The sequence below is a fragment of the Polyodon spathula genome, chromosome 1, assembly GCF_017654505.1.
Source record: "Polyodon spathula isolate WHYD16114869_AA chromosome 1, ASM1765450v1, whole genome shotgun sequence".
In the NCBI taxonomy this organism is placed as follows: domain Eukaryota; kingdom Metazoa; phylum Chordata; class Actinopteri; order Acipenseriformes; family Polyodontidae; genus Polyodon; species Polyodon spathula.
This window is the reverse complement of record NC_054534.1, coordinates 60773239-60786102: the sequence shown is the minus strand read 5'-3', so window position 1 is coordinate 60786102 and position 12864 is coordinate 60773239. Positions and strand designations below refer to the sequence as shown.

Genomic DNA, 12864 nt, shown 5'->3' with positions numbered 1-12864 from the left:
TAAATTGAATTTACCAGTGTTGGAGATTTCTTGTCCTGTAGATTTGGCCTGACACTTCTGAAACCCTTGGCTGCCAGAGATGAACTGCTTGCATCACCATTTCTAAGCCCGTCATTAGCACTACAAGATCTCCAGACATCTGCAGAGTATGAGACAATATAGTTTAAGGGATTCATATGAAAATTTCCTATGACTGAGTTATAACTGATAATATATTATATATATATATATTATATATATCTATATATATATATAATATAACCATATATATATGATTATATCATATAATGCAATATATATTCAAACCATTACATTTAATTACCTAAATCTGATGGACTGAGACTACTGATTCTCAGTAAGGGATTCCAAAAAAAAAAAAAATATATATATATATTATGTTTTATGTAAAAAAACTAAACAAAACAGTGACTTGCAACCAGTGTTGGGGTTAGGGGTTTGAACAAGTGTTTAGCTCACTTTCTTAAACCTGGTTCTCATATTCTATCAGCTTACCAGTGGTTTAATAGATATTTGATGCCAACTGCATGCACTTATTTAAATTCCTGATTAAAGCAGAAAAGAAAAGATTAAGAATAAAGAAAAACAATGTTTCGACTGTATTAATAATGCCAAAGTTAGGTCCAATATTTGAACTAGTCTGACAATGACAAAAAAAGAATTTACAGTAGTACCACTACATACATTTAGAGTACGGATGGTGGAGGATGGGAAAGTGCTACTGAATACACTGTTGTGTGTGAGATATGGAGAAGTGGATCTGTTACTTCACCTGTTGTGGAACTGTTCTGGCTGGCTTATTAAACGGACAGAGATTGGAGATTGTGGGAAAATTCCAATTACTTTGTTCATCCCAAACACTGATCTTAGGAATGCAAAGAAGTGGGAAACTGAAATAGTGCCAAAAAAGGGGAACGGACATAAACGCTCTAAACAGGAAAACTAAATGATGTATCTCTGATGGGGTCAGCTCTTCAATCTCAGCTGATCTGAACAGGAACAGAAACATTTTCCCCTGGTGTAAAGAAAAGATGAAGTTTTTAAAATCTAATGTGATCATTTTTTTATTTATTTTTTTTATTAAATATCCCAAATGTACCATAATATAGATGAAAGACTGTTCAAGTTCTTATGGATGAAAAAGCATTGGTTTCAAAAGGATACTTGTATGGTTGCACGAAAAGGCAATACAATAACATTAGAATGTACTTTTCTAGAATAGTACAGTAGTGTTCAAACTTGACACATATAACTATCTTTCCATCAATTAAACAAAAGGTGGTTTGTTTAATATTTAGTTGATATTTTTTTCCGACGTGGCAATAACTAACGATGTGAAAAATGAATGATGCGTTTATGTCTGTTCCCCTTTTTTGGCATAGTAAGTATATATTATATATATATAGATTATATATATATATATAATATAATATTAATACAAAAATAAACGGAAAAAAATTGTCTTTTTAATTGTCTGCATTTGTGGAACATTTTTTAAGATTTTATTTGCAGCAAGTCGTAGATAGATGGCAAGAACATTCTAAAATTCCTGAACCCAAAAGTGCTAGACAGCTGTAAATGGGGCTGTCCAATCGGTACGTGAAGTAAAACAGCCTAATTAAGCTTGCTGGGCCATCTTGGTGAGCAGCTGCAATGAGAAGTAAATGGTGTGGAAAAAGTGGAGACAGACAGTGAAAGACGCTTGCTTGCTGAGTGGCTTTTGTATTTTCTCCCTGTTTTTTTTTTTATTATAATTTGTGCTGCAAGGCATACATATCTGTCAATCAGTTGAAGAGTTAATTACATTAATTATGCTTGTCTGACTCAACAGATCTAATAGGGGTAAATGAAAGAAATGTCTTGAATATGGTAAAATAAAAAACAGTACTTTTTTTCACACTATTCTGCTGCTATTCTGGATCACAATCTAAAAGTACAGTGGCCAACAGTTTTGCATCACCTAGAATTGTAGGATTGAGACATAATGAACACATACACACACACACACACACACACACATATATATATATATATATATATATATATATATATATATATACATATATACACAATATACACACACACACACACACACACACACACACACACACACACACACACACACACACACACACACACCTCCAAAATTATTGGCACTCTTGATACAGATGAGCAAAAAAGTTAACTGGTAATCAGCTATATTGTAATTTTCAAAACATGTGGAATATATTGTACTTTATTAATGATTCAAGGGAATCAACCAAAATTACACACTTCTCAAATTATAAATTAATTTCCAAAAAAATTAAGTGTAACAGTTATTGACACCCTTGTTTTCAGTACTTTGTGCACCCTCCTCTTGCAAGGATAATGGCACTGAGCCTTTTTCTATAATTTTTTATGAGATTGGAGAACACATTGGAAGGGATCTTAGACCTTTCCTCCATACAGAATCTTTCCAGATCCTTGATATCCTTCAGTCTGCGTTTATGGACTGCCCTCTTCAATTCAAACCACAGGTTTTCAATCGGATTCCTGGCAGAGGCAACCAGGTTTTTATTTATTTTACAGCAGGTATGAGTTTCTTTTCTGCATACGCATCCTTCTTTCGACGCCAAACCCAACACTGGTGTGTGTGGCCAAAGAGCTCTATTTCGTCTCATCTGACCATAGCACCCGGTTCCAATCCAAATGCCAATACCGTATAGCAAACTACAGGCACTTATATTTGTTGGCTGCTCTCAACAAAGGCTTTTTTTTCTGGCAACCCTTCCAAATAAGCCATTGGAATGGAGGTGGCGTCTAATTGTAGATTTGGAGACTTGGTGACCCCAAGATGCAACCAAGTTCAGTAACTCTCCAACTGTGGCCCTTGGATTCCTCTTTGCTTCCCGAACTATCTTCCTCACTGTGCGTGGGGGCAAGATGCACTTGCGTCCTCTACCAGGCAGATTTACCACTGTTCCACTGGTTTTGAACTTCTTAATTATTGCCCTAATAGTGGTAAGTGGTATATTTAGGTTTTTAGCTATTTTTTGTACCCACTGCCTGATTTATGAAGGTCAATAACCATTTGTCTCTATTTTCATTTGTGAGTTCTTTGCCTTTCCCCATGGTGATGGATGACAAATGGATTTTACATGCGTGTTACCTCATTTTTATACTCCAGTGAAACAGGAAGCCATGGAAGGCCACAATACAGTTCCTTAAGAGATGTACTTAAAAAAGTAGATGTTAATGCAGATTTAATTTTGTTTGATTTTATTTATAAGAATCTTTAGAGGTGCCAATAATTTTGAACCTATCTTTTTGAGAAAAAAAATATTACTTGTTAAAAATAAACGTTTTCTCTGAGCAATTGCATTAGTATAAAAGAATATAGTTTTCATATATTTTTGAGCATAACATATAGCTCATTACCTGTGTTGTTTATTTTATACAGTCGTTTTATTCATCTTTATCAAGGGTGCCACTAGTTTTGGAGGTGACTGTGTGTGTGTGTGTGTGTGTGTGTGTGTGTGTGTGTGTGTGTGTGTGTGTCTATATATATATATATATATATATATATATATATATATATATATATATATATATATATATATATATATATAAATAACTCTGGAAAAAATTAAGAGACCACTGCAAATTTTTCTTAAATCAGCATCTCTACATGTATGGCAGCCTTTCCATTCCAGTGTCTGTTGAATTCCAACACAGGCACACCTCATTCTACTGAATGAGGTACTGATTAGGGGATCACCTGAACCAAATCTTATTTAACGAGGAAAAGTATAAAAACCACTCCTGTGGTCATCACTGTCCTCTTGCAATAGGACCAGTTGGATGGCAACACAGTGCTAGTAGTACCTCAAAAGTAATTGGAATAAAAAAATAACTATTGACCATGCCTAAAGAGTTGAAAAGGAAAGTTTTGAGTGAGGAAAAGAAGGGTTCAGTTCTGGCTTTACTGGCAGAGGGATACAGTGAGTGTCGGGTTGCTTCCATCCTTAAAATTTCAAAGACGGCGGTTCATAAGAATAAGGTCAAGCAGCACACATTGGGGACAACAAAGCTACAGACCGGCAGAGGGCGAAAACGACTCTCCACTGACCGGGATGACCGCCAACTCATTCGAATGTCACTCAGCAACCGTAGGATGACATCAAGTGACCTACAAAAAGAATGGCAAACGGCAGCTGGGGTGAAGTACACGGCGAGGACGGTTCGAAACAGGCTCCTAGGGACAGGGCTGAAGTCTAGCTGAAGCTAGCTGAAGCTAGAAAAAAGCCCTTCATCACTGAGAAGCAAAGAAGAGCCAGGCTGAGGTTTGCAAAAGACCATAAGGATTGGACCGTAGAGGACTGGAGTAAGGTCATCTTCTCTGATGAGTCCAATTTTCAGCTTTGCCCAACACCTGGTCATCTAATGGTTAGACAGAGACCTGGAGAGGCCTACAAGCCACAGTGTCTCGCACCCACTGTGAAATGTGGTGGAGGATCGGTGATGATCTGGGGGTGCTTCAGCAAGGCTGGAATCCGGCAGATTTGTCTTTGTGAAGGACGCACAAATCAAGCCAAGTACAAGGTTGTGCTGGAAGAAAACTTGCTTCCTTCTGCTCAGACAATGTTCCCCAACTCTGAGGATTGGTTTTTCCAGCAGGACAATGCTCCATGCCACACAGCCAGGTCAATCAAGGTGTGGATGGAGGACCACCAGATCAAGACCCTGTCATGGCCAGCCCAATCTCCAGACCTGAACCCCATTGAAAACCTCTGGAATGTGATCAAGAGGAATATGGATGGTCACAAGCCATCAAACAAAGCCGAGCTGCTTGAATTTTTGCGCCAGGAGTGGCATAAAGTCACCCAACATCAATGTGAAAGACTGATGGAGAGCATGCCAAGACGCATGAAAGCTGTGCTTGAAAATTAGGGTTATTCCATCAAATATTGATTTCTGAACTTTTCCCAAGTTAAAACATTAGTATTGTGTTGTTTAAAAATGAATCTGAACTTATTTTCTTCGCATTATTCGAGGTCTGACAACACTGCATCTTTTTTGTTATTTTGACCAGTTGTCATTTTCTGCAAATAAATGCTCTAAATGACAATATTTTTATTTGGAATTTGGGAGAAATGTTGTCAGTAGTTTATGGAATAAAACAAAAATGTTCATTTTACCCAAACACATACCTATAAATAGTAAAACCAGAGAAACTGATAATTTTGCAGTGGTCTCTTAATTTTTTCCAGAGCTGTACATATATATATATATATATATATATATATATATATATATATATATATATATATATATAGTGAGATAGCAGGGATGGAGTTAAAATTCCTCCCTGCTAGAAACATATGAGAATGCACTGTGGGTGATTGGGCTAAGGGTTTTTGTAATTGTTTTAATTATTGAATGATTTAGTTACTCCCCTGCACCTGGTGATAATTATAAATTACAGCCAGGTGCAGGGTATTTAAGAGAGGCAGCCAGACTGATCGGGGCTGCTGAGTGGAGAGCCCGACTGTGTGTGTGAGAACAGTCGTTACAAAGTAAGTCATTGTGTGAAGCCCATGTGTTATTGGTTTTGTGTTGCAGGTAAACGGCTTAGCCATCCTGCGTATTAGTCAGGGACATATTATAGTTTAGTTAGAGCTCCAGGAGAGAGCTAGGTGTTTGTTTCTGTTTTGTTGGTTTTGTTATATTCATGTGTGTTTATTAAAAGAGCGCGTAAGCGCTGAAAAATCAATTTCCGTGTGCTGGGTTCATTCTTAAAGGAGCAACGAACCGTTAAAGTGGCGCAATCTTTCACAATATATATATATATATATATATATATATATATATATATATATATATATATATATATATATATATATATATATATATATATATATATTTGTTTAAGTATATAGAAAACTACAAAGTGGTATGTAATTCAATATGTTAACATAACATTATTCTGCAGGTTTCATTAGACTTTATGAAGCTACATTTGTTAATCCTATAGGGTGATGCAAATCTTTTGGCCATAACTGTAGAAAAGTAATAGCATACAAGACTCTGTACATTACATTTTTATTTGAATTTCATGTCCTTTAACTGATTTCCTTGGTTTATATGCTCAGATTTTTAAAAGAAAAAACTGGCTTCAAGGCAAAAAAAAAAAGAAAAAACACATTAATATCAACATTTGCTCAGAAGCCACGAGAAAATAAGGAAACTTTATTATAAACTGCAAAAAAAAAAAGACTGACAGAAAAGAATATAACCATTCTGTATTTATAATTAACTAGAACATATACAAAATAGTGGTTTCAATTTACAGAGTTCAGGGTCTTTAAGACCAATAGAATAAGCAAAGCTCCAGGCAGTAAGTATGGTCAGGCAGAAAAACTAACCACACAATGGTTGCTATGAGTCTACTTTATCAATAGAAGCAAATTAGCTACTACACCTAGGTCCTTTGATTTGCTTTGCTTTCAGAAACATTACATATTTTTTTTTGCTGCATCCCTGAAAAGAAGACATTTAGAAGAAAGTATATGGAAATGGAAACACATACAAAATGTGAAATTAAAGTATTTTCTCGACACTATTTACCAACCTTTCATTCATATAACTTTTTAAATTTTTTTAAAATTACATTCATTCATGTTATTTGATTAGAGTTAATACCTGAAACCGTATATAGGTTTGGCGAACTCTGGACTCTCTTCATAGCTCTTAATGTGACAGACATGGCAGCACGTTTGCGAGCATATCCACCTATATCTGGAAAGCACAGCACCACACAGACACATGCCCAACACATAAGCACATGCATCATTAGCACTTGTATGCAGGAATTACAAACATGCTTCAAAATGTCAAATGCTTTAAAATGTAAAAAGCTCAGTAGAATATTTAGCAAATCTTACTACATGCAAAGCATTATGTCAGGGATAAATAGCATATTAATGAGCTTGTATGCAACTGTGTGCATACAAATGTGTTATATATATATAAATATATAATATATATATATATATTACTATAGTATATATATTATATATATATAATAAAGTTATAGGACTAGGTTAAGGACTAAAAGACTTACGACATTAATTTAATAATTCTGTTTTTCATTTTTTAAATGTAATACATTAATATTTAAAGAATATACAATGCCGAGAAAAAGTTTGTGAACCCCAATGATAATTACGGAAATTCCATAGTTTTACCATGATAGCCTTCTTGAATCAAAACCAGTCTTTTCTTAAATGTCCAATTGGGTTTATATTAACCAATTCCATGTCTTTTGAAACAAAATGATGTATGAATTAGACAAACAATGAGTAATTAAGATTCAGGGTATGTGAAAAAGTAAGCGAATCCGTGGTTTTATCAGCTCAATTAAGGGGATAATTAGAATCAGGTGTTTAAATAATTAGACAGATCTTCAGGGGTGAGTTTGGGTGGCCCCACCCTATATAAAGATCATAAACTTTGTGAGTTTTGTCTTCACAATACAGGTGTGTGGAAACACGTCATGCCATGATCAAAAGAAATCTCTGAGGACCTCAGAAAAACAGTTATTGATGCTCATTAGTCTAGAAAGGGTGACAAAACCATTTCTAAGGATTTGGGGTTCCACCAATCCACTGTCAGACAGACAGTCTACAAATGGAGAAAGTTCAAGATCACAGTCACTCTAGCAGTCATCCTACCAAAATCTCTCCAAGAGCAAACCGGAAAATCATCAAGGAAGTGACAAAGACCCCCAGAGTAACATCCAAGGATCTGCAGGCCACTCTCACCTTAGCTAATGCAGTGTTCATGACTCAACTATCAGAAAAAGACTGAACAAGAATGGTGTTCATGGAAGGATAGCGAAGGAGGAAACCACTGCTCTCTAAAGAGAAAATTGCTGTCCGCCTGAAGTTCGCCAAAGAGCACATAACTGATCCACAAGACTTCTGGAACAATGTTCTCTGCACAGACGAGTCAAAGGATTTTGGCCTCAATGAGAAACATTATGTTTGGCGAAAACCAAATACTGCGTTCGAACAGAAGAACCTCATCCCAACCTTTAAGCTTGGTGGTGGGAGTGTGATGGTTTGGGCTGCTTTGCTGCCTCAGGACCTGAATGGCTTGCCATCATTGACACAACCATGAATTCTGCACTGTGTCAGAAGATTCTAGAGGAGAATATCAGGCCACCCGTCCGTGAGCTGAAGCTGAACCAAAAGTGGGTCATGCAGCAAGACAATTACCCTAAACATACAAGCAGATCTACAAAAGAGTGGCTGCAGAAGAAGAAATTCTGCATTTTAGAATGGCCTAGTCAAAGTCCGGACCTAAACCCCATCGAAATGTTGTGGCAGGACCTGTAAGGAGAAATGGGCCAAAATTCCACAAAAGCGATGTGAGAGACCAAATGTTACAGGAAATGCTTAGTTGAAGTCATTGCTGCTCAAGGGGGTGCCAACAGTCACTGAATCTAAAGGTTCACATACTTTTTCACACATGGCTATTGAATGTTGAATCATTTGTGGATAAATAAATGGAAAAAGTATCATGTTTTTGTGTCATTTGTTTCATCAGGTTATCTGTACCTATTATTAAAACTTGTTTAGATTAAGATCTAATAACATTTTAGGTTTGAAATATGTGAAAATCCTAAGGGGTTCACAAACGTTCTTCTCGGCACTGTATTTGTGGCAAAACATTGGAAACATCACACAGCCTTACCAAGCAGCGTGAAAATGCATTACAAATATTCTTTATAATTTAAAATATTTGGCACTTTTATAGATCACAAAAATACCATTAAAAAACTTTAAAGACATATCACTAGAGGTTATTTAAAACAAGTTACTATTCCTTTGAACATATTTTAGAAGTGGTCTAAAGTTTGCCCAACACTTGGTTATGCAAAAATCATGCACTATATGTTAACATGAGCATATAATTTTTAATTTAATTTAATTTTTAGTCTGGATTTACTTGCTAATGTAAACCACCACACACCAACACATCACTTCTAACACACCACTTCTGTTCAAAGCAGTATTTTATTGTTGAAGATTCACATGTATTTTGCCTACTTTTAAATATATTTATATACAGAAGTACTTCCCTCACAAAACTTCTTTACCAAACAGTATTTTGCTCACCAAGTGACAGTGAGTCCCATACTACTAGCCTCTTAGCATCCAGATTTGACTAGCAGATGCATCATAACATTATTAAAATTTTTAATTAGGTATACCACCTGTTCTTGGTATTTATAAGCTGAAACACTATTTTATTACATCAGCAATCACACATACAATATCCATTGCTGCTGAAGCAGCAACCGCCAAACTTTTTTTTTTGTTAACATGTTTAGCATGTACAATTTACACATAATCATGTAATCCTTTAACAAGTTGTTTCAGTGATGCTATGCAATGCATATGAGGCTCACACTTCATTCTAGTAACTGTTAATTAAGTAGCTTCAAATTTCATTAAATATTTGTGTCCCCTTACCTTTTTATGAGGTTAGTTTTTTTGTTTTTCCTGTGTTAAGGTACTTTTATATGAGTTGAGGAGCTGCTCTTCACTTTCAGTTGCCTTCCAAGATATACGTACCACAAGCAGTGCCTTTATAAAACTAAGAGCCAAACTTTGGGTTGCAAATGTCTTTAAATGGGGTCGCGAATAATTGCGCAATTTAAAAAAACTATTTTAGTTTAAGAAAGAGGTACATTAATTTATTATTATTATTGGCACTTCTTAATCCAAATTTTACTCCCAATGACTCTTTTGCTCTTGCTTTTGTCTGAACTGTTCACCTAGCAACCAACTTGCATGTCAGCCAATCAGCACAATGCACTTCTGTAGTGTAAAGTCCAGCCTCTGTGATTTTTGTTGTGAAGTGTGTTCAAACAGTCATTTTGCATAAATATCAGAAAAGTCTGTTTTCTGAAGACTATTGTATTTATTTCTCCTCTCTCTCCCGTACCTCCTCGCTGGGGGGAACCCCATCACAGGGTGCCATCCAGACAGCAGCTGTCAGTCTTCTATGTCAAAGATACTGACTGCTGTCACAGATGCACTTTTCTGTAGGGCAGGTGATTCTATAATATTTCCAATTGGGGATGTGGAACAAAACAGAAGCAAAAACAAACTGTATCAGTTGGCTTCCTGAACGTGCTAGGTGTAATAAGCCCCTTTCACATTGGCATGCTGTACCCGGGTCGGAACCTACCCAGGTCAGGACCCAGTGTCATGCGGGTCGGCTATGCGATTTCACAGTGCTTTTGATAAAGTAGGGTTGACCTGGGTGACAGACGCAAGTAAAGAATACACGTATCAATGCCCTTGATGCAGCTTGTTTTGTTAACAACTCTTCCATCAAAGCTTCTGTAGATTGAACCCTTGGCCCAAACGTTGATTAGATTAAATGTTTCTTCATCCTTGCTGACTCATGGTGTGTCTCAAACAAACAAAAATATGGTGAAACAGAATAAAGAAAAACGTTCCTTGCGGAAGTGAAACCTTCGTGCAGGCGTGGCTGTTTGTCATTTTGTCGGCAGTCATGCATTTTGTCTCACTCAACCTGGGTCAAACCGTGTCAACCCACATCCTGAGGTGAGTCGCTGGGACCCTGGTTAACCCAGATACGACCCAGATATGTAGTTTCACACTATGCGAGATTGTGACCTGGGTGTGAAAGGGGCTATAGATTGCACACATGTTATGTTGCAATATACCCAGATTCAAGTAGTGAAATTGCTTTCCGAAGCAGAACACATCATCGATCTTTAACTGTGCAAGTTTTATGTGGTGCTCGGTTATCATTCATGTAGTTGCCAAGTACCCTGGCTCATGCCACGACTCATTTATCGTGGAGAACAGTGCCTTGTTCAGAAAATTTCAGGGCTTCTAAGTGGAGGCAGGCTAATTTTAGAATATATTAAAAACATAATTCACATATGACCATTATAAAACATATATAACACATGCATATTAATGTTTAACATTTTTATTATGATTTTTCACAAACATACAGAAATATTCAGATATTGCATGTAAAGAATATGAATACATTCATAATCATGAGAATACACTGGGATATTGAAATAAACTAAGGATTTATTTTATTTTTTTTCCTATGGGCATGCTGTTATTATTATTATTATTATTATTATTATTATTATTATTATTATTATTATTTAGTCATTTAGCAGACGCTTTTCTCCAAAGCGACTTACAGAGACTAGGTGGTGAACTATGCATCGCAACTGTTCTGTACTTTAGATGCCAGAATCTTTTTTGAACTTCTTTATTTAACCTTTTAATGAAAGAGGTTGCATTTATTTTTTCAGTTAAATCCTTCTGTATTTTAAATTTAGCAGCGGCTCAGGACCTTTTGCCGAAAAGAACAGTTTGATGTGCCAAAATCCCATCGAGCAAAAGCTCAACTTGGCTAAGAATTTCTTTTTCCTGTCTTTTTTCCCATTGTTGCGACGACATGTGCGCTTCCTTGTTCTTTTCCAGGTAAATGGAAGTCTATTAAAATGTGACTAATTGGCTTGTTAGAGAACTGGAAAATCAATTACCGTTTCAGCTGAAATAAGCAGAAGTCGTAAAAGGCTTTGCGAGTAGAAATGAACCTGCCCCTGTTGAAAATAAAGACGTTTAACTAGGTTGCTAAAAAACTTGCAGCGCAATGCAATTGCAACCTCTATTTTCTCTGTAAAAATTTGCCTTTTGGAAATCATTCTTTAAATGGCTTGCTTTGATAGCTTAGCTGGCAGATGTTTTGAATTGCTTAAATATTCTTAACACGTCACTCCAATTACGAGATACATCTGTCCTTTCTCTCACTGACTAAATCAAAGGCTGGATCAAGAAGCTGTCCTTGTGGTACGATCGCGTAAACTTGGAAGCACTATTTATTTATTTATTTTTTTACTGTTGGCTGTAAAAAATCTTGCGATTGCATTATGAATTAAAAATAAACAATGGATATATATATATATATATATATATATATATATATATATATATATATATATATATATATATATATATATATATATATATAAGTTTTGTTGATATTGTCTTGCAATGCATGTTTTACTTTTCAATACTAACTATTCTGCAATAACAGTGCAGTGGGGTCACACAGTTTACTAGAAGGAGGTCACAGTGCAGCCAAGTTTGAGAACTGCTGCTCTAGTGGGTGCTGGTGTTTATCAGTACAAAGACATTTTGGCTATTTTATATATGTATATGACAGGTAACTAGAACTGAAGAGCAGCTCTTAAACTCATAGGAACTTGACACACTAAATGTTTAAATGAGTAATTATTTGAGTAATTGTAATAATTGCAAAAAAAAAAAAAAAAAAAAACAACAACAACAACACTGTACTTTACTCCTACTTCCCTAAATAGAATTAATACTAACAAACAGGGCTGGTTTAAACCTTAACTTGCCTGCTATATATGTAATGAACTAGAACTCCTGAGCACTGAGCAAAAACTGCATTATTGTGCATTACTGTTGTGGTCATGGATATGTACTAAGTTGCCTTTATTTTGTCTTTGCTTCAGGCAACCACTAAATCCATCACCTACATCACTTCCTTAGAAAAGCCTTATTTGTATCCTTGCCACACCAGGCAAGACTTGAACTTAAGATCCTTCTGATTTAACAGAATTGTCATCAGCCAGTGTGGGCTCTCCGGCACTGCTCTTGCCTGGTTCTCCTCCTACCTCTCCAAGCGCACGTACCACTTCTATACTGATGATGCCCAGATCTTCCACTTCTTTCCCCTCGATGACTCCCACATCTCCTCCCGTAT

General features: G+C 36.0%; 1 protein-coding gene across 1 annotated transcript in view; it reads right to left on the bottom strand.

Annotated features, from left to right (window-relative positions):
- LOC121322203 (sorbin and SH3 domain-containing protein 2-like) overlaps nucleotides 1-12864 on the bottom strand; it is a 96714-nt gene that overhangs the window by 53972 nt on the left and 29878 nt on the right. Inside the window, exons 3-4 of the mRNA XM_041261853.1 lie at nucleotides 6688-6798; nucleotides 15-139 (exon numbers count right to left, since the gene is read on the bottom strand). Coding sequence (XP_041117787.1) covers nucleotides 15-139; nucleotides 6688-6798 — 236 coding nt within the window. The remainder of the gene's footprint in view (nucleotides 1-14; nucleotides 140-6687; nucleotides 6799-12864) is intronic.